This window comes from Danio aesculapii, chromosome 25 (genome assembly GCF_903798145.1).
Source record: "Danio aesculapii chromosome 25, fDanAes4.1, whole genome shotgun sequence".
NCBI classification, from domain to species: domain Eukaryota; kingdom Metazoa; phylum Chordata; class Actinopteri; order Cypriniformes; family Danionidae; genus Danio; species Danio aesculapii.
In genome coordinates, this window is record NC_079459.1 from 1,593,525 (window position 1) to 1,620,616 (window position 27,092).

The window sequence follows — 27,092 nt, forward strand, 5'->3', positions numbered from 1 at the left end:
GGCGGAGGAATTTATTAAGATCAGTGACGTCAGATGGGATGGACTGTACCTCACGTTTATTTGATACGGATTACAAAACCAGAGAACATTTGTTTCATTTAAAAGTAGAGATGGAAATCTCTTTATGTTGATATATTTCTCATCTGTGAGGCAAGAGATTCCAGCACGTTTACTGACCCTAGAGTGTCATAAAGCCTGGTTTATACTCCACGTGTCCGCTAGTTTGCTTGAGTGCGCGTGGCGAACGTGACGTCATCGCAGTGTTTGCGGAGGTTTGCTTTGGGTGCGCAACATGATTTCGGCTGGTGGAGCGCATGATATTTTTTTTAAAGGGAACATAGTTTAGCTCTTTTTTTATGATTTAATATTAATATTCTGGTTCTTCTGAGTGTGCCAGTTTAGGTTCAGTTTAAAACACAATTCAGATTTTTTATTATAATGTGGTAAAAAGTGTCATGTTGGGGGCGTGTCCACAGCTCGCTGATTTAGGGGTGTGTTGCTTCACATGTAAATTAGTTTTGGCTTCCTGCCAAAGTAACAAGGGGGCGGGGCCATGAGCTCACCTGCTCTGCGTTTGCAACAGAATCTGACAGGCAGACAGAGAAAAAGCTGGAGTGAGAGGTACAGCATTCAATCGTACATGTACGACTCTGACACAGACCAAGCAGAGTACAAAATCATTTGTGTCTTTGTACAGTTTTACAGCCAACTGTGTGCTAGTTTCAAGTGCCGAGCTTGTACACAGAAACTAATAACCACGCACACTGAATTAACTTTGACTGAGGCACCGGATGCGCCGCTCGAAGCCGCGACACGGCACACCGGACACTCTCTGTGGCGCGGCAGAAACATGAAGTGTCCCGAATTCTAAACATAGGTTTCTGCAGCGGTCCGCGGTGCCCAGCCGTCGACTTGAGTGTACCCTGATAGAAACCGATGTTTAGAATTCTAAAACGCATGCTAGTTAAGATCACAGGGAGCTTCTGGGATCGCGAGAAATGCAAACGGCTGAAGTATACGGTAGACTCAATGAGAAGTGCACATGTTTGCAAACCTACCTAAAGATACAACCAATAATTCCGATTAGAGCGATAATGTGGAGAATATTGCTCTTGTGTTGAGCTCAATGAGCCTTGCATCTAAAAATAGAGCTAGCGTGTTCCTTTAGTGATATCGCTTCGACTCACGCTGAAAATGGCGGACGTGAATCAACAAACTGAGGATATGATGACGCGCCTGTCAATCAATATTGGTGGGCGGGGGGACCGCTCTCCTATGTAAAGTTGCGGTCGGTTTGAAAACCGCTCCAATTGGTCCACCGTTTTTATGTTGTTAAATTGAAAAAAAGCACTGGGTGTGTTTATATCACCCCAATATGACGGTCTATACACCATACATGCACATATGTCTGTCCAAACAGCTTGAAAAGTAGATTTTTTACCATAGGTGCCCTTTAAACTTGAGCGAACGTTGTCTGAAACAGGTACGACTGTACAGACACCTTTATAATCCGTCCGTGCATAATCATAGAAATAACCAGATGATCAATAATTATTGGCTAGAAATTGCTGCAGCAATGGGAAAGGAGGAAAAACCTGAGGGATCAAAGCCAAAAGAGGCCATGACAAAAGTGTATACAGACCCAGGTACACAGTTACAGAAATATGTTTGTTGGATTATTATTGCCTTTTTAGCATAAGAAAAGGACAGAAACAGGCCAGACAGTAAATGTGTCAAGTGTGGAGCGGGCTAAATCTAAAAAAACATACTTTTTTGCTTTTATTCTTGCCATAATAAAAAATATATTATATTTGTAGAGCAACCCATGTTCTCTTGTAATATTTAAATAAACAGGTAAAACTGTCTGAGATATGAACAAAAGCAAGTGATGCATCAAAGTTTGAGTTAAAAAAAAAATCTTGAATGGTTATCAAAATCCTCATAATTATTTTTTTAAATTATAAAAAATGATAATAATAATTCGTTTAAAAATCTTCAATGTTATTAATGATATCATGTAGTTCCGGTCACTTTCTACTTCTCTGTTTATCCATCTGATTTTACTGTCAGTTTCTGTTGACCGCCCTCTGTCGTTTTAAAGAATATCGCTACGGTGAACGCGTCAATATAAAAGCCTTGTCCATTTCGTGAGGTACCCGTGCATTTAGCGGTGGTCGCCATGCGGCGCCAGGCGAAAGTATAAATCCAGCCTAACAGTGAAGCTGCAGAAACTGTCATAAAAACACATCTTTATAGAGCCCCTCCCCCAGTAAATCCTCAGTCTATAGCAATCAGTGATTGGCTTCTTTACTCGAAGGCGGGGCTTCCTTTGCTAGAGTGGCTATATTGACCTTTAAATTTTTCTCCATTCAAAACTGTTAGTGTTTTTCTTAAACAGCGATGATTTGCCGTTGTGTTCACGTGCTCAACAGAAATGACTGTGATTGGCCGTGAAGGTCATCAGTTCACCGAACTCACTGAGTGTAAACACAGATACAGGGACACTGGAGCGATTCATCAGCGGATCGCTCGTATGTCAGCTTATAGACAAACCAGCTGATCTTCATGGCTTTGAAATGCTCCAGTGTCCCTGTATCTGTGGTTACACTCAGTAATCAGTGGTGAGTTTGATGAAGAAATCTTGGTGTTATGTTTTGATGACAAGCAGATCAGTACTGTCGTAAAATCCTGCTTTTACCACCTCAGACAACAGTCTAAAGTCAAGCCATTTTTTATCCCAGACAAATTTTCAAACGGTGATTCATGCCTTAATAACAACACGTCTGGATTACTGGAACTCTCTCTATTTTGGTATTTCTCAGTCTTCTCTCTCTCGTCTGCAGCTGGTACAAAATGCGGCTGCTAGACTACTCTCTGGCACCCTCAAGTATGAGTCGGTGACTCTGATTTTAACTGCACTTCACTGGTTACCCTTTTAATACAGAATTGATTTAAAAATGTTATTATTTGTTTACAAAGCCGTCGATAATCTTGCTCCTCAGTACCTTACTGACTGGCTTTGTCCGTATTGACCTTATTCTTCAATGTGGAAGTGCGCTCTACGCTCGTTTTTGCGATTGTTTTAGAACTTCCGATTCAGTCACCTATGGGAGAAATGACTAGGAATAATAAACGGCAGAAAACGGTCAAACTACTTGCTCTACAAACAAGTGTTTGCATGACAGTACAGACAAAATAAAATAATATAATAAGAAATTATTATTATACGAGCTGTTTTCAACGTCCAAAAACAGAATGGAATCGAGCCAAAAGATCCAAATGGCTGCGCCCGCTCGTATACGGAGAATAAGGTGAATACCCCCTCTCTATCACTGAGATCTTATGATCTCAATTTACTCACGTGCCCATGAACATGCCTTAAAAAACGAGCTGATTGTTTGCTGTTGCTGTTGCTAGTCCTAAACTCTGGAACACTCTAACAATTCACATTAGACTTTCCCCCTCCATTTCTGTGTTTAAGCCTGTTTTAAAGACCTATCTATTTTCTCTCACTTTTAATACTCATTGATCACTCTTTTATTGCTTTCATTTGTTAAATGTTGCTTTTATATTCTGCTTTCTTCTCTGTCTTTAGCACTCCTATGTACAGCACATTGGTCAACCTTGGTTGTTTTTAAATGTGCTTTATAAATAAATATTGCATTGTATTGAACTGATGATCTTCACAGCCAATCACAGTCATTTCTGTTGAGCATGTGAACACAATGGCCGATCAGCTCTGTTTAAGAACGCACTGAACAGCGATTAAATGTTAGCGGTCAAAATACTTCAGTATCGATTGCTACCAAATTCCAGTATCGTGACAACCCTAAAAACAATACGAGTGCCACGACTTGTGTATTCTACAGTGTTTGACATAAATCAGTAATCAGATAATCATTCAAATCAGAAAACCTTCAAATTGTAATAGATAAGACTAGAAAGTCACTGAGAAATCATATAAATGTGTTTGTTTAAAGCAATAATTAAATGTATATTTGTTTTAATATTTATTCCATTCAGTTGTGATAGATCCTTAAATTCCATTATACACTTTGATTCTGATGCTCTACTGAACATAATCATTAGGCCTCTCTAGGATGGTGTTTATGTCTTTTGGTTTGGTCTGGGGAATGTATTTTTGATTTCTTTGTTGCCTTTGTTTCTGTTCCCCTGTTGGCTGGTTTGAAACAGAACTAGGTAACATGCCCTTGGGTGAGTACCAATAGCCACACTGTCTGTATAATGAGTGCATGGGTCTCCCTCCTCGGACTAACCACAGGCTAGCGGCTAGCGGTCCCATCCGCAGGTGCATGAGGCTTCTGTCCATCTGTCCACACATCCTCTACCGGTCCTCGCCATATTACCATCAGTCCCCAGCTAAACATGCTGCTTATTAGCATTAGCATACATCACAGTCCGGCAGCAGGAAAAACAAGCAACTCTTCTGGATTCTTTACGACTAATTTATTTCCTTCCTTTTTGAATGATTTACCATTTGTGTTCCCTCATCCCTTTTTTCCACAACTGTTTTGCTCTAACTTTGATAAAAGCCTCTTCTTGGTCACTGAAACCGGTTTGGATCAACGTTTCACAGCAACTAAAGAAACTAGCATGGTAGCGCTGCGCTTAATGTATCCTCATTCGCTTTGTATTACTACCACACTCTCAAAAATCTCTTTTAAACACCCCAGATAAAAGTGTGTTTTGGCTTTAATTCCAGTACACTGCAAACTCAAAGAAGTTCCTCAGGTATAAAAATCAACAGATTTGTTGTTGTCTATAAAACCCCTCTGTTATTTCTTTATCCCCTCATTAGAAAATGGAGATGACAGTAGTAGTGACGAGTCAACCCCAAGTCCTGCAGTGGAAGGAAAGTAAGTAGCAAACCTAAGCCATTATGTTTTCCAAAGAGATAGGTATTTTCATAATAACTGTTAGTCAGTAGCAGTTATTTTCAAAATAACTGTGATCAGTGATGGATGTTTTCAAAATAACTGTGATCAGTGATGGATGTTTTCAAAATAACTGTGATCAGTGATGGATGTTTTCAAAATAACTGTCAGTAGTTGCAGAAATTTTCAAAAAAAACTGTCAGTAGTGGTGGATATTTTCAAAATAACTGTCAGTAGTGGTGAATATTTTCAAAAATAAATGTCAGCAGGGGGGATATTTTCAAAATAACTGTCAGTAGTGGTGAATATTTTCAAAAATAAATGTCAGCAGGGGGGATGTTTTCAAAATAACTGTCAGTAGTTGCAGAAATTTTCAAAAAAACTGTCAGTAGTGGTGGATATTTTCAAAATAACTGTCATCAGTGGTGGATATTTTCAAAATAACTGTCAGTAGCGGTGGATATTTTCAAAATAACTCAGTAGTAGTGAATATTTTCAAAATAACTGTCAGTAGTGGTGGTTATTTTCAAAATAACTCAGTAGTAGTGAATATTTTCAAAATAACTGTCAGTAGTGGTGGTTATTTTCAAAATAACTGTCATCAGTGGTGGATGTTTGTAAAATAACTGTCAGTAGTGGTGGATGTTTTCAAAATAACTGTCATCAGTGGTGGATGTTTTCAAAATAACTGTCAGTAGTGGTGGTTATTTTCAAAATAACTGTCAGTAGTGGTGGATATTTTCAAAATAACTGTCATCAGTGGTGGATATTTTCAAAATAACTGTCATCAGTGGTGGATATTTTCAAAATAACTGTCATCAGTGGTGGATGTTTTCAAAATAACTGTCAGTAGTGGTGGATGTTTTCAAAATAACTGTCAGTAGTGGTGGATATTTTCAAAATAACTGTCGGTAGTGGTGGATATTTTCAAAATAACTGTCAGTAGTGGTGGATATTTTCAAAATAACTGTCGGTAGTGGTGGATGTTTTCAAAATAACTGTCAGTAGTGGTGGATATTTTCAAAATAACTGTCATCAGTGGTGAATGTTTTCAAAATAACAGTCATCAGTGGTGAATGTTTTCAAAGTAACGGTCATCAGTGGTGAATGTTTTCAAAATAACGGTCATCAGTGGTGAATGTTTTCAAAATATCTGTCATCAGTGGTGAATGTTTTCAAAATAACTGTCAGTAGTAGTTGTGGAAGGAAAGTAAGTTGATATTCTGCTAATCAGCAGTATGTGTGTTTTTAATAAATTAACAAACCTAATTCAATATCTTTTCCTATTATCCAGCACCCTGGCCTCGGACCTCATGAAGTTATGTGGCGAGACTAAATCTAGGACTAAGGTATGAGATAAATTGTATTGATTTCACCTCACCTGAATCTTAGTAACCAATAGATTTTTGGCATAAACCATAAAAAGCTCATCAATGAGTAAAGCAAGGAATAATTAATGACAGGCTGTTGAATTATTATAAAAAAGCACACACATGATCTCAAGTGTGCATTATTTTACGATAATTCAATGGACCTGAGTGCATTATTACATTGATATACTACAGTTTCTACAGCTGCAGCCACTGTTCAGATGTAGTATTTGAGACATTTCTCAGGATTTTGGCCTCAAACTGCTCGTGTGTGTGGGACTGCTTTCTTACACATCTCATCCAAAGCCTTCTGTTTTATTTTGATGTGACTTTTGACTGTTGTAGCTGTGAAATAACTAAAATCATTCACTGTAGTAATATGGAGCTGTAATGCACTCAAAACCTGTCGGAACTACTGTAGCTGTGTGTATATCTGAATATAATTGCACACCTTTGAAAGTTTATCAGCCAATCAGGATCAAGCATTTAACAGCCCTATAGTATAAGTGACTTTAGATAAGTATTGACAACCAAACTCTTTGTTCCTTACTTAACTAACTTTGTCACATTGCTTTTGCATCTATTGCAAAGGCCCGAAGAAGGACGACTACTCAGATGGAGTTGCTTTATGTGAACAACTGCGACTCTGGTCAAGACGCACCAACAAAAGACTTCAGCATCCCTCTACACCCAATGGCTGAGACATCCGAGGGATCTGGAGAGCTGGAGTCTGCAGGGAATACAGTCAGGGATCGGGATTACATGCCCTCTCCTGCTGGTTTGACCTCTAGAATGGGTGGCATGTAAGTATAAAGAAATCACAAACCTTGCTAACTGACATCTTAGCGCTTATTAACTGCTCCACCTCACATCATGCATGAACTAACTACCCCTGCTTAATTTACTGTACTTTTTTTCATCAAATGTTCTGTCTTGTTGAGAAAGATGTTTTGCTCTCACACTAATATTGTTTTTCTTCTATGTTGCTGATCTCATCTGGTCACTTCCAGCTTAGTTCGAAGATCCATTTATCTAATATGGGGTGTTGCTTTTATTTACTTGTTTATTTTAGTAACCATTCCATGTATTCTGAGTGGATAACAACACTAAATTACAACACTTTGAATAGTTATTACTAGCATATTGTTAATTGTGATAACAAGATAAGATGTTTTTTAAGTCCGTTCAAGAATAACATCAACTGTGATGACCTACAGCAAGAGGTTGAGCCACACTTTTTACAGTTGCACATCCTCTCTCTTTTTCAGTCATAATTCAAAATCAGTTTCAAGTATCTGTCAGATATTGAGGAATATTAGACAAGAATTCCAAATATTTAAAGTTACATAAAAAAACTTGTTTGCTTTTTCACCTTTTGCTTCAGTAACAAAAGTTAACAGCTGTGAGGAATGTTTCAAATTGCAAAGTTCAAATTGTAGTAGTGTAATTTTTTTAAAATAACTCAGTAGTGGTGGATATTTTCAAAATAACTGTCAGTAGTGGTGGATATTTTCAAAATAACTGTCAGTAGTGGTGGATATTTTCAAAATAACTGTCATCAGTGGTGATATTTTCAAAATAACTGTCAGTAGTGGTGGATATTTTCAAAATAACTGTCAGTAGTGGAGGATATTTTCAAAATAACTGTCATCAGTGGTGATATTTTCAAAATAACTGTCAGTAGTGGTGGATATTTTCAAAATAACTGTCAGTAGTGGTGGATATTTTCAAAATAACTGTCAGTAGTGGTGGATATTTTCAAAATAACTGTCAGTAGTGGTGGATATTTTCAAAATAACTGTCATCAGTGGTGATATTTTCAAAATAACTGTCATCAGTGGCGGATATTTTCAAAATAACTGTCAGTAGTGGTGGTTATTTTCAAAATAACTGTCATCAGTGGTGATATTTTCAAAATAACTGTCATCAGTGGTGATATTTTCAAAATAACTGTCAGTAGTGGTGGATATTTTCAAAATAACTGTCAGTAGTTGCAGATTTTTTCAAAATAACTGTCATCAGTGGTGAATATTTTCAAAATAACTGTCCTCAGTGGTGATATTTTCAAAATAACTGTCAGTAGTGGTGGATATTTTCAAAATAACTGTCATCAATGGTAAATATTTTCAATATAACTGTCATTAGTGGTGGATATTTTCAAAAAACCTGTCAGTAGTTGCAGATACTTTCAAAATAACTGTCATCAATGTTGGATATTTTCAAAATAACTGTCAGTAGTTGCAGATATTTTGAAAATAACTGTTATCAGTGGTGGATGTTATCAAAATAACTGTCAGAAGTTGCAGGTATTTTGAATTTAACTATCAGAAGTTGCAGATATTTTCAAAATAACTGTCATCGGTGATGGATATTTTCAAAATAACTAAGTAGTTGCAGAAAGTATCAAAATGAAGGAAAGTTGTTGCAGATAATTTCAGAATATCCTCCAAACACTGACAATGACTTGCAGAATTGTCAACTAGTATTTTTGTTCGGTTGGTTTTTCTCCTTTTTTTTAATAAGTTTACTATTGATGGTGCTAGCTTAAGACAATTTGACACTTCAAAAAACTAAACATTTGCTTAACTTAGCATTTTTATTTAAAACAGCAAACATTTTTAGCTCTTTTGTGTTATTTGATTATGCATGCTGCCCATCTTATGTTCACATCTATTTTTTTCTTTCAGTTCAGTCCTTGTGTTTTATTTTTATGTTTCTGTGTTTCACGTTGCAAATGGATCTTAAAGTAGCAGCTCTGGCAACAGATTTCCAGCAGGTGGGCAAAAGAGAGTGCCGGAACCTTCCCCTCTGTCTCGCAGGAAGACTTATGACAAGGGACAAGCCCAGGCTGACAAGGCCAAAACCAAAGAGATCTCACAGTAAGAGCTTTAGCGCCCCCCAGTGGCAGAACGTTGCCTGTTCGTGTTGGTTTTTAAGACAGGAAGACTGCAAACAGGATATAGATATAAAAAGTTAGGGTTTTAGAGACGCATGCACTCCAATTTTTCACTTTAACAATGGCTACTTTACATTGACTGCATTAATCGTACTGGCTTTATTAATAAATGAGAAGAAACCCAATCACATTCTCACATCTGAATATCTCCGAATGAGGCTGCAATTCCAATTTAGGCATATGACGTTTTCTGTAATTCAGAAAATGGTATTTACATGGCATTTTCGAATGCAGCGTGCTGTCAATAGTCGTGTCATTAGCAGTCCACGTAAAAAATGGCCACAAAATGCCAGATTGGCTCGCCTTTGAAAGTCGTCATAGATTTTACCCCTCGCATGAGTCAATAAACACTGCTCTAAAACAAATAACGTCCTTCCAGAAGGAGGGAGGAATGTTTGCCACTAAAACCCTTCTATTCATCTTGAACTCGTCGCTTTTATTTTGTACAAAACAAAGAGGTTGAGAGATGTTTTAGCCTCACAGACGCTGACTACTTATGATTATTTGCACCTGAAGTGATGTTGGTTTTTTAAGTTGAACTCGAATGTTATTTTTACAGTACGTATTTCTGTGTGTCAATATGTACGGTAGGTGTGCATGCATTTAAAGTTCAGTTCATCTTTTTAGGTTTGTGTTTCATGCATTTAAACGTTTTGTTAAATACTACAGAAAATAGGGTGATGATTCTGTAATATTATATGCAGTTCATACAAAACACAGGAATGTGACTGAATGAGAGCATTTGGGTTTTTTGTTTGTCTTTTCTCACACACAAATGATTCACAAGTCTCTCCACTTCCCTTTTGTGTTTATTTAAGTGTTATTTGCATGTGATTGAATTTCCGGACCGCATTCATTGGCTCGCATGCCACGATATTGTTTGTTTTCTGAAGTATTTTGGGTAAACTACAGTGCCATGTGTTTGCTTTTATTTCATGATATCGTTTTTTCTTTAGTTGTTTAATTGTAAAATCGTAAACATTGAACTGTGATTTGTAATGGCGAAATTAAACTAAAATAGTTCAATCATTCTTGAAACTTAAAATAAAATAAATCATTATAAAAATTCTGTAATAATGACAAAATAAACAACAAAAATGGATAAAAGTGCTAAAACTTTGAATAGAGCTAAAATGAAAACAAAATGGAACATTAAAAGTTCATTCATAATACTGATCAAATGCTTTCTGTTGTCATGTTCAGGTATTATTGAATAAAGATGAAATCAGTTTAGTAAAAACATGTAAGAAAAATATAGATGGATGGATAGATGGATGGAAAAAATAAATGGATGGGTGGATGGATAAATAAATGGATGGATGGATGGATGGATGGATGGATGGATAAATAGATGGATGGATCGATAAATGGATAGATAGATGGATGGATGGATGGATGGATGGATGGATGGATGGATGGATGGATGATTGGATGGATGGATGGATGGATGAAAAAAATAAATGAAAAGATAAGTAGATGGGAGGATGGACGGACGCATGGATAGATAAAGAGATGGATGAATAAATGGATAGATAGATAGATAGATAGATAGATAGATAGATAGATAGATAGATAGATAGATAGATAGATAGATAGATAGATGAAAAAAATAAATGGAAAGATAAGTAGATGGGAGGATGGACGGACGGACGCATGGATGGATAAAGAGATGGATGAATAAATAGATGGATAGATGAAAAAAATAAATGGAAAGATAAGTAGATGGGAGGATGGACGGACAGATAGATAGATAGATAGATAGATAGATAGATAGATAGATAGATAGATAGATAGATAGATAGATAGATAGATAGATAGATGGATGGATGGATGGATGGATGGATGGATGGATGGATGGATGGATGGATGGATGGATGAAAAAAATAAATGGAAAGATAAGTAGATGGGAGGATGGACGAACGGACGCATGGATGGATAAAGAGATGGATGAATAAATGGATGGATAGATGAAAAAAATAAATGGAAAGATAAGTAGATGGGAGGATGGACGTACACATGGATAGATAGATAGATAGACAGACAGACAGACAGACAGACAGACAGACAGACAGACAGATGGATGAAAAAAATAAATGGAAAGATAAGTAGATGGGAGGATGGACGGATGCATGGATGGATAAAGAAATGGATGGATGGATAGATAGATAGATCGGTCGATAGATAGATGGATGGATGAATAAATGGATTAATGGATGGATGGATAAATGGATGGATGGATAAAATAATGGTTGGTTGGTTGGATGAATGGATGGATGCATAGGTAGATGGATAGATAAATGGATGGATGGATGGGTGAATGAATGGATAGATAGATATAGATATGGATGTGTACAGCAGTATTTATATATAAAAAAGAAAACAGTGTAATTTCTGTGAGCTGGCGAGGACATATTTCTCCTTTTCATTTAGTTTAACTGCAGTAGATGCACAAAAAAACTAAAAATACAGTAAGCAGTAACATCTACATACATGTGTGGAACAGTTATGTTCAAGCTATTTTAATATTATTATTCACTTATATAAGTATGTACAGTTGAAGTCAAAATTATTCCCCTTCTTGTGAATTTATTTTTTCAAATACATCCCAAATGATGTTGAACAGATTCAGGAATTTCTCACAGTATTTCCTAGAATATTTTTTCTTCTGGAGAAAGTTTTATTAGTTTTATTTTGGCTAGAATAAAAGCAGTATTCATGTTTTTAAACCCATTTTAAGCTCAATATTATTAGCCCCCTTCAGCAATATTAGTTTTGGATTGTCTCCAGAACAAACCACTGTTATACAATGACTTGCCTAATTACCCTAACTTTACCCTAATTAACCTAGTTAAGCCTTTAAATGTCACTTTAAGCTGAATACTAGTGTCTTAAAGAATATCTAGTCTAATATTATTCACTGTCAAATATTTCTGTTAAATAAAATACACAGGGGGCTAATAACTCTATATTAAGTCTTTACGGCACTGTAATTGGACCAACACAGAACTGAATCCTCTATACACCGGCTGTGCTGTCGGTATGCACTGATTGTTGACTGTGTGCTGTGTGTCAGAGGCGTCATCAACCCTGTTCCGGTGTGGAAGAGCACTCGCGGCGGTGGTGGCGGGACCCTCCAGTGTGTTCATGTGGCCGAGGGTCACAGTAAAGCCGTTCTGTGTGTCGAATCTACAGACGACCTCATGTTCACCGGATCTAAAGGTCAGAAGACGCTTTGTTGTATGTAGACAAGTTGTATGTGTTCAAGGTTTGAAAAGTGCCTAGATTTCTGCTTGGAAATGTACACTACCTGACAAAAGTTCTGTAGCCTATCCAAGTTTTAGGAACAGCAAATAATAACTTGACTTCTAGCTGATGATTTGGTATCAGAAGTGGCTTATATGAAAGGTAAAGGCCTCTAGATTACACTTATTTGATCACAATAAAATATGATCATGTCTTGATTATTAATGATTTCATTAGGACAGTAAGGTCTGACTCTGCTGAGACTAAAGTCTCATCACTGAACAGAAATAATGTCCAGTATAGAATATAAAGTCATGGTCAGGGGTGTTGCTAGACATTAAGCTCTACATTAAGCACTGCCCCACTCAAACCCCAAAACACACACACACACACACACACACACACACACACACACACACACACACACACACACACACACACACACACACACACACACACACACACACACACACACACACACATATATATATATATATGAAGAGTTCAGATGCGAAAACCTCTAAATGCCATCTGAAAACTCCTAAAATGAGCTTTTCTCAGCCTCCTATGATTGTTCAAGTATTTTAGTTTAAAGGCAATGAGAAATAAACTTATTCATCACTATAAAAGTAGCATTTCTGAGCCTACACACAAGATTCTGAGAAAAATGCTATATATATATATATATATATATATATATATATATATATATATATATATATATATATATATGTATGTATGTATATATATATATATATATATATATATGTATGTATGTATATATATATATATATATATATATATATATATATATATATATATATATATATATATATATACATACATATATATATATATATATATATATATATATATATATATATATATATATATATATACATACATATATATATATATATATATATATATATATATATATATATATATATATATATATATATATATATATATATATATGTATGTATGTATATATATATATGTATGTATATATATATATGTATGTATATATATATATATATATATATATATATATATATATATATGTGTATGTATGTATGTATGTATGTATGTGTATATATATATATATATGTATATGTATATATATATATATATATATATATATATATATATATATATATATATATATATATATATATATATATATATATATATATATATATATATATATGTATGTAGATATATATATATATATATATATATGTGTATGTATGTATGTATGTATGTATGTATATATATATACACAACAGAATTCTTTGGGTTCATCTTCAATGCCTCCTCCTTCATCTTACCCCAGACGTGCTCAATAATGTTCATGTCTGGTGACAGGGCTGGCCAATCCTGGAGCACTTTAACCTTCTTAGCTTTCAGGAGCTTTGATGTGGAGGCTGAAGTATGAGGAGCGCTATCCTGCTGGGGAATTTGCCCTCTCCTGTGGTTTGTAATGTAATGGGCAGCACAGATGTCTTGATACCTCAGGCTGCTGATGTTGATCATCCACTCTGCAGATCTCTCGCACGCCCCCATACCTAATGTAACCCCAAACCATGATGTTTCCTTCACCAAACTTGACAGATTTCTGTAAGACTCTTGGGTTCCAGTAGGTCTTCTGCAGTATTTGTGATGATTGGGATGCAGTTCAACAGATGATTCATTGAAAAAATCTATTTAACTGATTATATTTTAATTAAATTACAACATCTATGCTGTAAAAGCGACTGTATGAAATAGAAAACAGTCACGTTAACCTTTTACCGGACGTTTATCAGTATATCAGCATATACCCCATTAGTTACCATTGGCTAACAGTGGTTGAATCTTTCATTTATTTCCAATCCCCCAATCATGACCTCTGGCTTCCTTAGTATCACTGTAAGCATGGTGATCTAGGGGTTCACACATGCAGCATAAGGGTTCAATTGGCAGCACTTGATTTCTCCATCCCCCAGCGCTGGTCGTGGTCCTTCACCTTTGGAAACCAGCTTGTATTTCTTTGAGGAAGGCTCAGAAGATGAGCGCGGCTCCTGGGAGATGAGAAGCAAAGCGCCGTGTTTGCAGAAAATCAATATAGGATCTCATTAAGGACTCATTCCGGCTTGTAGATCCGAACAGCGTAAGCTTTAAGATCCTTCCTGGACTAATTATGAATTCTGACAGAGACGCTGAGTGGACTGAATTGCCTGTAGTATCCTACATTCTCTATCGACCTCTCCGGTATATTAAATATAGGAGATGAGCTCCCCGAGGGGATGAGTTACAGAGTCTGAAGTGGCTTTGGTTCCTCGGTCTCCCTCCACCAACACTGTTAGCGTGTGGATGTGGATGTTTCTATTTTTATACACTTTCTCAGGGTTTGCTAGTTATGGATTAAGTAAAGGACTTTATTATGCTACTTTCTCCTATGCTTTCAACATTTAGGTGTCTGTGCAGCTTCAGTACGCATCTTTGGTTAAGTTCTATTGAGCTTATTCTTGACGTATGAGTGGGCGCAGCCATTGGAATCGAGATTTTTGGCTCGAGACTTTGGGTCTCATTCACTTGCGTTGATTATTAGACATTAAAAACAGCCGTGAACTTATATTTTCTCGTTCTATTATTCTCCTTTTTATGTGTAGTCATGAACACAGTTGTTTGTAGAGCAAGTTTGATCGTTTTCTGCTGTATTCCTAGGTATTTCTCCTATAGTCGACTTAATCGGAAGTTCTAAAGCAGGAGTGGTCAAAACTTCTTCCTATGAAGGGCCAAAAAGCATTGATAATTCTCTAATTTATTCAGTAATATTTAAAAATAACTAGAAAACGTTGCTTTAAATAATATTGATTAATGCTGTATCATTTTATAATGAACTTATTACTGTAAAATCCCATTTATAACACAAGTTCAATGCTGAACACATTAGTTAAGCTTACATTGATTTGCTCACAGATGTCTTGTGCACCGGTCAAGTGACACTATTTACATTTTAAAGTCTGATTCATTTACAGTATTTCAAGAGTTCACACTTAGCTGTTGATTGATCATAAAGCTTGTTTGGCATGCTGTCCCAGGAGAGAGCCCTGAGCTCATAAGATCCTCGAGCCCGGGGCTCCCTCCCGTTTGCAAGGCGAGAGGGGAGTTTGAGCTCAGGTAGATCTGGAGAACTCCCCTGCTGTAGCTCATGAACAGATAGTGATCGCTCTTTAGAGATAACTACTTACTAGGAGCATGTCTATGGTGCTGATTTGGATTAGTCAATTAACTTAAGCTGCATGCTTTTGGATGGTGGGAGGAAACCGGGAACCCGGTGGAAACCCACGTGAGCATGAGGAGAACGTGTAAACTCCACACAGAAACATTGGCTGGCTTGGTAAGGACTAGAACCAGTGACGTTCTTGCTGTGAGGCAACAGTGCTAACCAATGGGCCACCATGCCACCCATCTAGGAAAGGAGGAGTAGTAGGGGTGGAAGGGGGGATTCTTCAAAACAAAGATGGCTGAGATATGGAACTGAGGGTATTTATAGTGGCTTAGTAATCGTCTGATTGGTGAATCATAAATTCGATAATGCGGCACCAGCCGCAAGCATTCATAAGCACATGATCCTCTCCAAATTAGTTTATAAATAAACTTCACTTAATTGAATCGTTTCATTTCAGTAATAGTTCAGTAATAAAACGAAGAAGCAAAAAGTTAAGTTCGAAATGACGATCACTGTCGAAGGCTTCGCCCCAACCACCTCCCATCATTCTCCCTCTCTCTTCAGATGGGATAGTGGGCCAAATCAAAGGCTACCATGGGCCAACTTTGGGCATCTCTGTTCAAATGCAATTGCAAAACAAGTGAACGTCCGCATTGCAGAATAAGGTCAATAGGAACTATAATTAGTGGATCCCTTTCAGGAACTTTGATGTGGAGGCTGAAGTATGAGAAGGAGCGCTATCCTGCTGAAGAATTCACCCTTTCCTGTGGTTTGTAATGTAATGGGCAGCACAAATGTCTTGATACCTCAGGCTGTTGATGTTGCCTTCCACTCTGCAGATCTCTTGCATGCCCCAATACTGAATGCCACCCCAAACCATGGTTTCAAATTACATACTGATGCACTAATCTACACCAAACAAAAATTCTAGGAACAAAAACACTGCCACCAAAACAAGAATTAACAAGACCGGAGTGGCAGAATCCTGACACTATAGTATCGAGAAAATATCATATCCTGGGTACTCTCGTAATTAGACATAGATATAGACATACTGGGTATTAATGTGTTCATATATGCAACGATGGTGTAGCATTGAAGTTCCCTCTCATGAGATTGTCCCTAAAGTTCCCTCTGATGGGAATGACAGGATTTGTTGTATTGCAATACATCTGTGCAAGTTTTACACCGGCAGCCTTTTAGAACATGCCAGAGAACTACTGACTTTAGATATAGCCAATCAAAGCTGGCCTGTTTTCAGTCATGCCTTAGATTCAGGTCTAAAGATGTTCCCATAGAATCACCAAGACACAGCATCTCATTTTCATCTCAGGGAACTGGGTGATAAGCATAACCCTATGACATGTAATGGCTTTAGTTAACTACATTAACCTGGGTTTTTCCTTTTTCAGATCGTACCTGTAAAGTGTGGAATCTGGTGACGGGACAGGAGATCATGTCTCTGGGCGGCCACCCTAACAACGTTGTATCGGTGCGCTACAGCTCAAGTCTGGTCTTCACCGTCTCCACCTCCTACATCAAAGTCTGGGACATCAGAGACTCTGCCAAGTGCATCCGGACACTCACGTGCGTCCAAAACAACGCATGATTATCAGATATGCGCTCAGAATCAGCATACTTAAAAGGAGATTTCACTCAAAAATCTAACTTCTGTCATTAATTCTGTCATCAATTACTCACCCGTTCGTCTTCAGAACACAATTTAAGATATTCTAGTTTAAATTAGAGAGCTCCCTCATCCTCCGTAGACAGCAAGACGTAATAAGTCAGTAGTTAATAGTGGGAATTGGTATTTAAACTAAACTGTTACCATAATTGTGACTGTATTTGTTCTCCTGGTTTTAAAATCTTCTTCTTTGTTTCCACATTTAGCTCGTCAGGTCTGGTGAACACTGGTGATATGTGTGCCGCTAGCACCAATCGCACTGTGACCATACCGGCTGGAGAAAACCAGATAAACCAGATCTACCTGAACCCGTCCGGCACTGTTCTATACGCCGCTGCCGGAAACTCTGTCCGTGTCTGGGACCTGAGACGGTACGGCTTTTCCCACGATCCTTCACTCTACACGATGTGCTGCATCTATATGACTGACGTTGTATTTTTGTCAGGTTTGTGTGTACTGGAAAACTAACGGGTCATCTGGGTCCAGTCATGTGCTTGACTGTTGATCAGACTGGAAATGGACAGGATCTGGTCATCACGGGCTCCAAGGATCACTACATCAAGGTTTGGTTGAGTTGTTTTTGAGGCTAGTTTATAACAGCAGACGGAACTCTAGGCAGGAACAGCGGAACAGCGATCCAGGCTAGTTTAACCTGCAGACAGCGGTCTAGGCTAGTTTTTAACAGCAGATGGCGCTCTAGGCTAGTTTGTAACAGCAGATGGCGCTCTAGGTTAGTTTTTAACAGCAGATGGCGCTCTTGGCTAGTCTAACAGCAGATGGCGCTGTAGGTTAATGTTTAACAGCAGATGATATTCTAGGCTAGTTTTTAACAGCAGATGGCGCTCTAGGCTAGTTTTTAACAGCAGATGGCGCTCTAGGCTAATTTTTAACAGCAGATGGCCCTCTAGGCTAGTCTAACAGCAGATGGCGCTCTAGGCTAATTTTTAACAGCAGATGGCCCTCTAGGCTAGTCTAACAGCAGATGGCGCTCTAGGTTAATGTTTAACAGCAGACAATATTCTAGGCTAGTTTTTAAAAGCAGATGGCGCTCTAGGCTAATTTTTAACAGCAGATGGCGCTCTAGGCTAGTCTAACAGCAGATAGCGCTCTAGGTTAGTTTTCAACAGCAGACGGCGCTCTAGGCTAGTCTAACAGCAGATGGCGCTCTAGGTTAGTTTTCAACAGCAGATTGCGCTCTAGGCTAGTCTAACAGCAGATGGCGCTCTAGGTTAGTTTTTAACAGCAGATGGTGCTCTAGGCTAGTCTAACAGCAGATGGCGCTCTAGTCTCATTTTTAACAGCAGATGGCGCTCTAGGCAAGTCTAACAGCAGATGGTGCTCTAGGCTAGTTTAACTGCAGATTGTGTTCTTTGGCTAGTTTTTAACAGCAGATGGCGCTCTAGGCTAGTCTAACAGCAGATGGCCCTCTAGGCTCATTTTTAACAGCAGATGGCGCTCTAGTCTCATTTTTAACAGCAGATGGCGCTCTAGGCAAGTCTAACAGCAGATGGTGCTCTAGGCTAGTCTAACAGCAGATGGTGCTCAAGGCTAGTTTTTAACAGAAACAGCGCTATAGGTTTTAACAGCAGACGACGCTCTAGGCTGGTTTTTAATACAAGATGGCACTTTCACATACATTCACAGGTAAATAATACAAATCAAAATATGACTCTGAGCCTGTCTTGCGGCGTGTGAATGGATGCGTGTTGTGTTTGTGCAGATGTTTGATGTGACGGAGGGCGCAGTGGGGAGCATCAGCCCCACTCATAACTTCGAGCCGCCACACTATGATGGCATCGAGTCTCTGGTGGTTCAGCGAGACTGTCTGTTCAGCGGCTCCAGAGACAACGGCATCAAGAAATGGGACCTGACCCGCAAAGACCTGCTGCAGGTACCACAATATACAGTATATCTCACAGCAGCTTTCTCAACAAACAGTTCAGCATTTTTAAGGGCACCTATTATGCCCCTTTTCACAAGATGTAAAATAAGTCTCTGATGTCTCTAGAGTGTGTGTGTGAAGTTTCAGCTCAACATACCACACAGATGATGATTCTAACTCTCTGAAACTGACCCTTTTAGGCTTTGATCCTGATTGTGGGGTTTTGGTGACTGTCTCTTTAAATGCAAATGAGATTGTGCTCTTTTCATAAGAGGGCGGAGCTATAGATGACTGTGTGTCAGCATAGTGGCAGATTCAAAAACAAGACTAACGTCATATGCTAATGAGGGAGAGATGGTCACTAGTGGGCGGGGCTTTCCCTCATCTGATGACATCCTACAAATAATGACAATAATGTGTGTTCTACTGTATATAGTCATGTAAATTACTGTCAAAAAGTAATCACCATCTAGTAAAAAAGTAGGGAATGAAGTCATGACACTCGATGTAGTGCACTACATAGTGTACAGGGAGACTTTTTGCTGTTTCTGATTTACATCAATCCTACAGGGTGGCTGGTGTGTCCAAATATAATCTTTACCACAACATTATAATGCAAGTGTTGCAGCTTCCACAAGGACAATTAGCCAATCAGTTGATTAATCCGCGCGGATAAGGAAGAGGCTAATTAGCTCATCAGGAAGCGCATCAATCATGTTTGTCCAGGTTTTTTGGTGTGTGTGTGTGTGTTGTCCTCCAGCAGATCCCGAATGCTCATCGTGACTGGTCTGTGCTCTAGTATTATTTAAGCTGAATATTAGTATCTTGAAAAATATTATGTAGGGTGGCTCAGTGGTTAGCACAATCACCTCATAGGAAGAAGGTCGCTGGTTCGAGTCCCGGCTGGGCCTGTTGGCATTTCTGTGTGGAGTTTGCATGTTCTCCCCGTGTGGGTGTGGGTTTCCTCCGGGTGCTCCGGTTTCCCCCACCGTGTAAACACATGCGCTATAGGGGAATTGATGGACTAAATTGGCTGTAGTGTACGAGTGTAAATGCGAGAGTGTATGGGTGTTTCCCAGTACTTGGTTGCATTCATTTTCCTTATTCAGGCTTAGTCCCTTATTCATCAGGGGTCACCACTGCCGAATAAACCACCAACTATTCCAGCATATGTTTTACACAGATGCAACCCAGTATTGGGAAACACCCATACACACCTTCACACACATACACTACAGCCAATTTGATTTCTCCAATTCCCCTATAGCGCATGTGTTTGGACTGTGAGGGAAACCGGAGCACCTGGAGGAAACCCACACCAACACGGGGAGAACATGCAAACTCGCAGAAACGCCAACTGATCCAGCCGAGCCTCGAACCAGCGACTTTCTTGCTGTGAGGCGACAGTGCTTACCACTGAGCCACTGTACCGCTCTAGTATTAGTCATTACAAATAAAATAATCAAATGTGTGTGTGTGTGTGTGTGTTGTCCTCCAGCAGGTCCCGAACGCTCATCGCGATTGGGTGTGTGCTCTGGGAGTGGTCCCGGCATCTGCCATCCTGCTGAGCGGCTGTCGAGCAGGAGTCCTGAAACTCTGGCACACCGACACACTGAGCCCCCTGGGGGAGATCAGAGGACACGAGAGTCCCATCAACAGCATCTCCACCAACAGCACGCATCTGTTCACCGCCGCCGAGTGAGATATTATCATCAATATTATTAGCCCCCTTAAGCAATATTAGTTTTGGATTGTCTCCAGAACAAACCACTGTTATACAATGACTTGCCTAATTACCCTAACTTTACCCTAATTAACCTAGTTAAGCCTTTAAATGACACTTTAAGCTGAATACTAGTCAAATGTCTAGTCAAATATGTGCTGTCATCATGACAAAGAGAAAAGAAATCAGTTATTAGAAATGAGTTATTAAAACTAGTAGGGCTGCAACAACGAATCGATTAAATTGATTGATATTGATTACTAAAAGCGCTGGCTACGAATTTCATAATCGATTCGTCGTGTTGCGTAACACAGAGGCGTTTGCTTATTAAAAAAACTTCAGTTGAGCGTAGAGTGGAGTGACCGCACTCTACCTCTCACGCGCACTGATGCCAGCTGAGATCATCGCCTCATAGACAGGACAGCCCTGCTGAAAAAAACTGCTTAAACCAGCCTAGGCTGCTTGGCCGGTTTTAGCTGGTTGACCAGCCTGGTTTTAGAGGGCTTTTGGCCATTTCCAGCCTGGTCTTATCTGGTCAGGCTGGAAAATGACCAGCTAAAACCAGCTTGACCAGCCTAGCCAGGCTGGGAGCCCATCCAAAACCAGCTATGTCCAGCTTAAACCAGGCTGGTCAAGCTGGTTTTAGCTGGATCTAGCTGGTCATTTTCCAGCCTGACCAGCTAAGACCAGGCTGGAAATGGCTGGAAACCAGCCTGGAAGTGGCCAAAACCCCTCTAAAACCAGGCTATGTGATATTTTACATTGTTTAAAAAGAAACAGATATTAAAAAATGTAATATATTAAATGTAAGATATTTTTATTTGTGTATATACATATATAGTCAGTCAAACATTTTTCAGTGTTTATTAAACTCATTTGCTCATCGTCTGTTTTCTTTTAAAGTCTTTAAATTTGATATTAAGCCTTAAAGGGCAAATAATTTAATTCATAGGGAAAATAATCCAATAAATATAATTCAATAACTTATATAAAGCATAAAATGTAATAAATATTACATTTAGTCAGTTAGCAGACGCTTTTATCCAAAGCGATTTACAAATGAGGACGGATTAATTTAATTAATTTGACGGATTAATTTTAATGAACAGATTCATTTAATCTGCACTGGCCAAATACTTAAATATTCATCCTAAAACATGAAATAAATGTTACAGAAAGCAAAAATGTAGCTTTCTCAAGCTTCAACATAGTTGATTTGATGTTGTTGACATTGTTACAGCACCAAATTATATATTTTTGATTGTTTATCTTAACAAGTAATGCTTCAATGAATGATCTGTCAGACAGAACCTTATAATTCCAAGAGGAAAACGCCTATTCAGAGTTAGCTTCTATCTGCATTTACCGTGGTTTATTTACTCCAATTTGCCAATGTAAGAAAACTTTGATAATTTATATTTAGAAAGCGTTTAAGTGTCTGTCATGTTAATGTATGAAAGAGAACGGTTACACACATGTTGTTTGCTAGATGGAATGCAAAAACTTTAAAGCTCAATATCTCAAAATCATTCAGAACGCAGATAGAAGCTTAAATTTCCAAGATGAGGAAATAATTTAGCTTGTTTTAAGCAAACGATCACTTCCTTTTGAGCTGTTTTCAGAAAGCAAGACATAATTTCCCATGCTACTTCATGTGTCTAATATGCATCTTGATTTAAGATTATTTTAGATATTTGGATTAAAAACAGGACAAAACTACTACGTTACTTTTTATCATTATTATTATTATTATTATTATTATTATTATAACAGCTCAGCGATGTTCAAGAACAACATGTGTGCACTTTCTAAAGATTTTAGTTTTGTTTTTGAATAAAGCGTTGAAAACAAATGCTTTTTGTATCCGATTCATCGATTAATCAAGAAAATAATCGACAGATTAATCGATTATTAAAATATTATTTTTAATATTATTATTATTTTGTAACAGCTCAGGGATGTTCAAGGACAACATGTGTGCACTTTCTAAAGATTTTAGTTCTGTTTTTGAATAAACGATTGGAAATGAATGCTTTTTTAAACTGATTCATCGATTAATCGAAAAAATAATCGACAGATTAATCGATTATTAAAATAATTGTTAATTGCAGCCCTGAACACTATTATGTTGAACAATCTTCTCCAGAAAAATCTTGGGAATATAATACACAGGAGGGCTGATAATTCTGACTTCAACTGTAATCCAGTTAGGACCTATTAAAGAGGAAGTTCACCCAAAATTAAACATTACTCATTATTTACTCAACCTCAAGTGGTTCCTTTAAGAGTTCCTTCCTTCTGTCGAACACAAATGAAGATATCCTGAAGAAAGCTGAAAACCTTTGACTTCAATAGTAGGAAAAACTAATGGAAGTCAATGGTTACAGGTTTCCAGCATTCTTCAAAGTTCAACAGAAGAAAGAAAGTCAAACAGGTTTGGAACAAGTAAAGGGCGAGTAAACGATGACAGAATGTTCAGCTTGGGTCAATCGTGAGTTCATTACTAGTGTTACGATGAATTTAAATCAGAAGGTTAAATGAAATCACAATGATCTCTACATGATAATGATTTTGGTGTGCGCTTCACCCTGCAGTGACCGGACAGTGAAGATCTGGCGTGCGAGAGGGAGTCTGGATGGATCTGCAGATGTGGGCGACACCATGGAGGAGGGCGTCAGTAACTGAGTTTTACTACAGTAACCCAGCTGCCAAAGACATTTGCACTTTGACCCCCCCAGGAAAACCTGGATAACCAATCGAATCTGCTCACCACGGTTCCTCTGGACGTTTCCCAGAGTTCATTGCTTCGATAGTGATGCCCCGCAATTAAGCAAAGTCGACGTCACACGTTATAAAAACAAAGCTCTTTGTGCTTAAAATAACCCAGCAGCAGGGTTAATTCTAACAATCATGAAGATGGCACTGAAAACAGACCTGCTGACGTGGAGTTTGAGGAACCGGATCTTCTGTAGCGGGCTTCAGTTTTCCGGTTCTTGAAGACATTCTGGAGTGGTAAAGACGCTTGTGGAGGAGTCTGAGGGAATCTCACATAAACACAATAGAGGTCATTTGTTCAGCTCTAAATAGGAAATCAATAACGAAGGGAGAAATGATTTGCATAAACATAAGAAGGCTAATTTCTGCACTTTTTTTGGCATTGTGAACATGCTTTGCATTATGGCACATTTTCCCACAATACCTACTACTGTAATGAGAAAAAAATCTGAATATGTTCATTCTGTATAAAAAACCTTGTTATTAGTTGCTGACCGTAATAATACTGATTGAAGAAATATATAAAACTAGAAATCATACATAATATAAATGTAGCATTTATAGCTGTGCCGAAAAATCAACCGAGAAATCCCTTCTGAGCTTGGCTTTGAAAAGTAGACGCTGCTCAAGGCTGGTTTTAACAGCAGAGGGCTCTCTAGGCTAGTTTAAACAGCAGACGGCGCTCTAGACTAGTTTTAACAGCAGACGACGCTCTAGGCTAGTTTAACTGCAGATGGCGCTCTAGGCTAGTTTTAACAGCAGATGGCGCTCTAGACTAGTTTTATCAGCAGATGTCGCTCTAGACTAGTTTTAACAGCAGATGGTGCTCTAGGCTAGATTAACAGCAGACGACGCTCTAGACTAGTTTTATCAGCAGATGGCACTCTAGGCTAGTTTAACTGCAGATGGCACTCTAGGTTAGTTTTTAACAGCAGATGGAGCTCCAGGCTAGTTTTTAACAGCAGACGGCGCTCTAGACTAGTTTTACCGCAGATAGCGCTCTAGACTAGTTTTAACAGCAGATGGCGCTCTAGACTAGTTTCAACAGCAGATGGCACTCTAGACTAGTTTTATCAGCAGATGGCGCTCTAGACTAGTTTTATCAGCAGATGGCGCTCTAGACTAGTTTTATCAGCAGATGGCGCTCTAGGCTAGTTTAACTGAAGATGGCGCTCTAGACTAGTTTTATCAGCAGATGGCGCTCTAGGCTAGTTTAACTGAAGATGGCGCTCTAGGCTAGTTTTAACAGCAGATGGCGCTCTAGACTAGTTTTAACAGCAGATGGCGCTCTAGGCTAGTTTTATCAGCAGATGGCGCTCTAGACTAGTTTTAACAGCAGATGGCACTCTAGGCTAGTTTTTAACAGCAGATGGAGCTCCAGGCTAGTTTTTAACAGCAGATAGCGAGTGCCATCTGCTGTTAACTAACAGAATCAGTGGATTCAAGAGAGAACAGGGATGCAGAATTAATTTCTCAATTGATTTTCGACACAGCTCTAGTGGCATTTATAGTAATGTAAACGTAATATACATTTAAACTGTTGCATTTCAGATAGGTTAACAATGCAAATGACTTAAGATTTGGCTTTCCTTTCCTAAAGATATGACTGCTTATTATGGATATTTCTGTGGTGTTGATTGTCTTTCTCCTCGCCTGACTGGAATCACCACGACCTTAAACAAGCTCTGTATTTTGCCTAATCCAATTCATGAATCATATGGTGACCAAATTAGGAAGCCATTTTCACACATCACACACAGTATATATTATATCAGTGTAGACCATAACACTATAGGAACTCGCATATGGCTCTCCTCACTCGTTCTGTGTTGTTGTCAGTCCATTAACACTTTTCTGCTGAGATCTCCTTGTGTCTGCACCTATTGGGTCTGTGTAGTGTTCACATTAATGCACTAGATACTGTACTGTATATATATGTATATTTATATTCACACACCGTACTCAGTCGTGAGAGGAGATTTACTCGTGCCTGAACCACTTATCTATGTAGAGCAGAGCTTTTCTCCACTAAATGTGCTAGTTTACATGTCAGAATGTCTGGCGGCGTTGTGATCGATGAAATAAACATATGAAGACGGACTGGAAAGCTTTTGTAAGCAGTTGTTCAAAGCTCTTAGTTTTCCGGCCGTGCTCCAGCCTTCTGTATTTCTGACTGACTCTGAGCTTTAGTTGTCAACACAATGTTAGCCGATAGTGATTTGAATGTCAGATGTCAACTGAATTAAACGTCATCTGTCAAAAACCCACTCTGGAAGTGCAGCTGTGTTCATTAAATGCAAACGCTGATTAATATTTCATTAATATTTAAAGCGGAGGGTGACGCGAGCTGTCTGAATTCTGTCTGAAGTTATGCACAAAAGCGGTTCATGCAGCTCTCTTTGATTTTGTGTTTTATGTCAATTGCAACCCGGGCTCATTCTAAAAACGTACCCCTATATACATTTCTGGAGAGCGGCAAATACGTCCCAGGGGGTACGTTTTTTTTGCAGTTTTTGTTTTTGCAAATCCACCAGAGGCCGCTGTGTATGCTTTTCGCGATTTCAAGATTTTCTCAAGAGTGCCATTCACACCTGCTGTTCTCACATAAATCCCGGAGGCCACTGTCGACTGACTGATTGACCGACCGACCCCTCCATACACCCTCTACCCTAAACTCAACCGGCAGTGTTTTCTAAAAGCACCAATTGACCCCGCCCACCCTTTTCCCTAAATCCAACCGATAGTGTTTTCAAAAGCACCAATTGACCCGCCCACCCTCTTCCCTAAACCCAACTGACAGTGTTTTGAAAAGCACGATTGACCCGCCACCCCTTCCCTAAACCAAACTGACAGTGTTTTAAAAAGTACTGATTGACCCGCCTCCCACTTATCCTTAAACCCAACCGACAGTGTCTTCAAAAGCACGATTGACCCGCCCACCCCTTCCCTAAACACAACCATGTTTTGAAAAGCACCCATTGACCCGCCACCCCTTCCCTAAACCCAACTGACAGTGTTTTGAAAATCACCAATTGACCCACCCATTGCCTTCCTTAAACCCATCCGACAGTGTTTTGAAAAGCACCCATTGACCCGCCCACCCTTCCCTAAATCCAATCGAGTGTTTTGAAAAGCACCCATTGACCCGCCCACCCTTCCCTAAATCCAATCGAGTGTTTTGAAAAGCACCCATTGACCCGCCCACCCCTTCCCTAAATCCAACCGAGTGTTTTGAAAAGCACCCATTGACCCGCCCACCCCTTCCCTAAACCCAACCGACAGTGTTTTGAAAATCACCAATTGACCCGCCCACCCCTTCCCTAAATCCAACCGAAAGTGTTTTG

The 27,092-nt window shown here is 38.8% G+C and overlaps 1 protein-coding gene across 1 annotated transcript in view; it reads left to right on the plus strand.

Annotated features, from left to right (window-relative positions):
• Positions 1 to 26,015, plus strand: part of kif21a (kinesin family member 21A) — a 71,932-nt gene extending 45,917 nt beyond the window's left edge. Inside the window, exons 24-35 of the mRNA XM_056451441.1 lie at positions 4,195 to 4,215; positions 4,820 to 4,877; positions 6,190 to 6,244; positions 6,857 to 7,068; positions 9,013 to 9,144; positions 12,295 to 12,440; positions 17,094 to 17,268; positions 17,575 to 17,739; positions 17,814 to 17,931; positions 19,089 to 19,259; positions 20,749 to 20,948; positions 23,568 to 26,015. Coding sequence (XP_056307416.1) covers positions 4,195 to 4,215; positions 4,820 to 4,877; positions 6,190 to 6,244; positions 6,857 to 7,068; positions 9,013 to 9,144; positions 12,295 to 12,440; positions 17,094 to 17,268; positions 17,575 to 17,739; positions 17,814 to 17,931; positions 19,089 to 19,259; positions 20,749 to 20,948; positions 23,568 to 23,658 — 1,544 coding nt within the window. The 3' untranslated portion in view covers positions 23,659 to 26,015. The remainder of the gene's footprint in view (positions 1 to 4,194; positions 4,216 to 4,819; positions 4,878 to 6,189; positions 6,245 to 6,856; positions 7,069 to 9,012; positions 9,145 to 12,294; positions 12,441 to 17,093; positions 17,269 to 17,574; positions 17,740 to 17,813; positions 17,932 to 19,088; positions 19,260 to 20,748; positions 20,949 to 23,567) is intronic.
• The last annotated feature ends 1,077 nt before the right edge of the window (positions 26,016 to 27,092 follow it).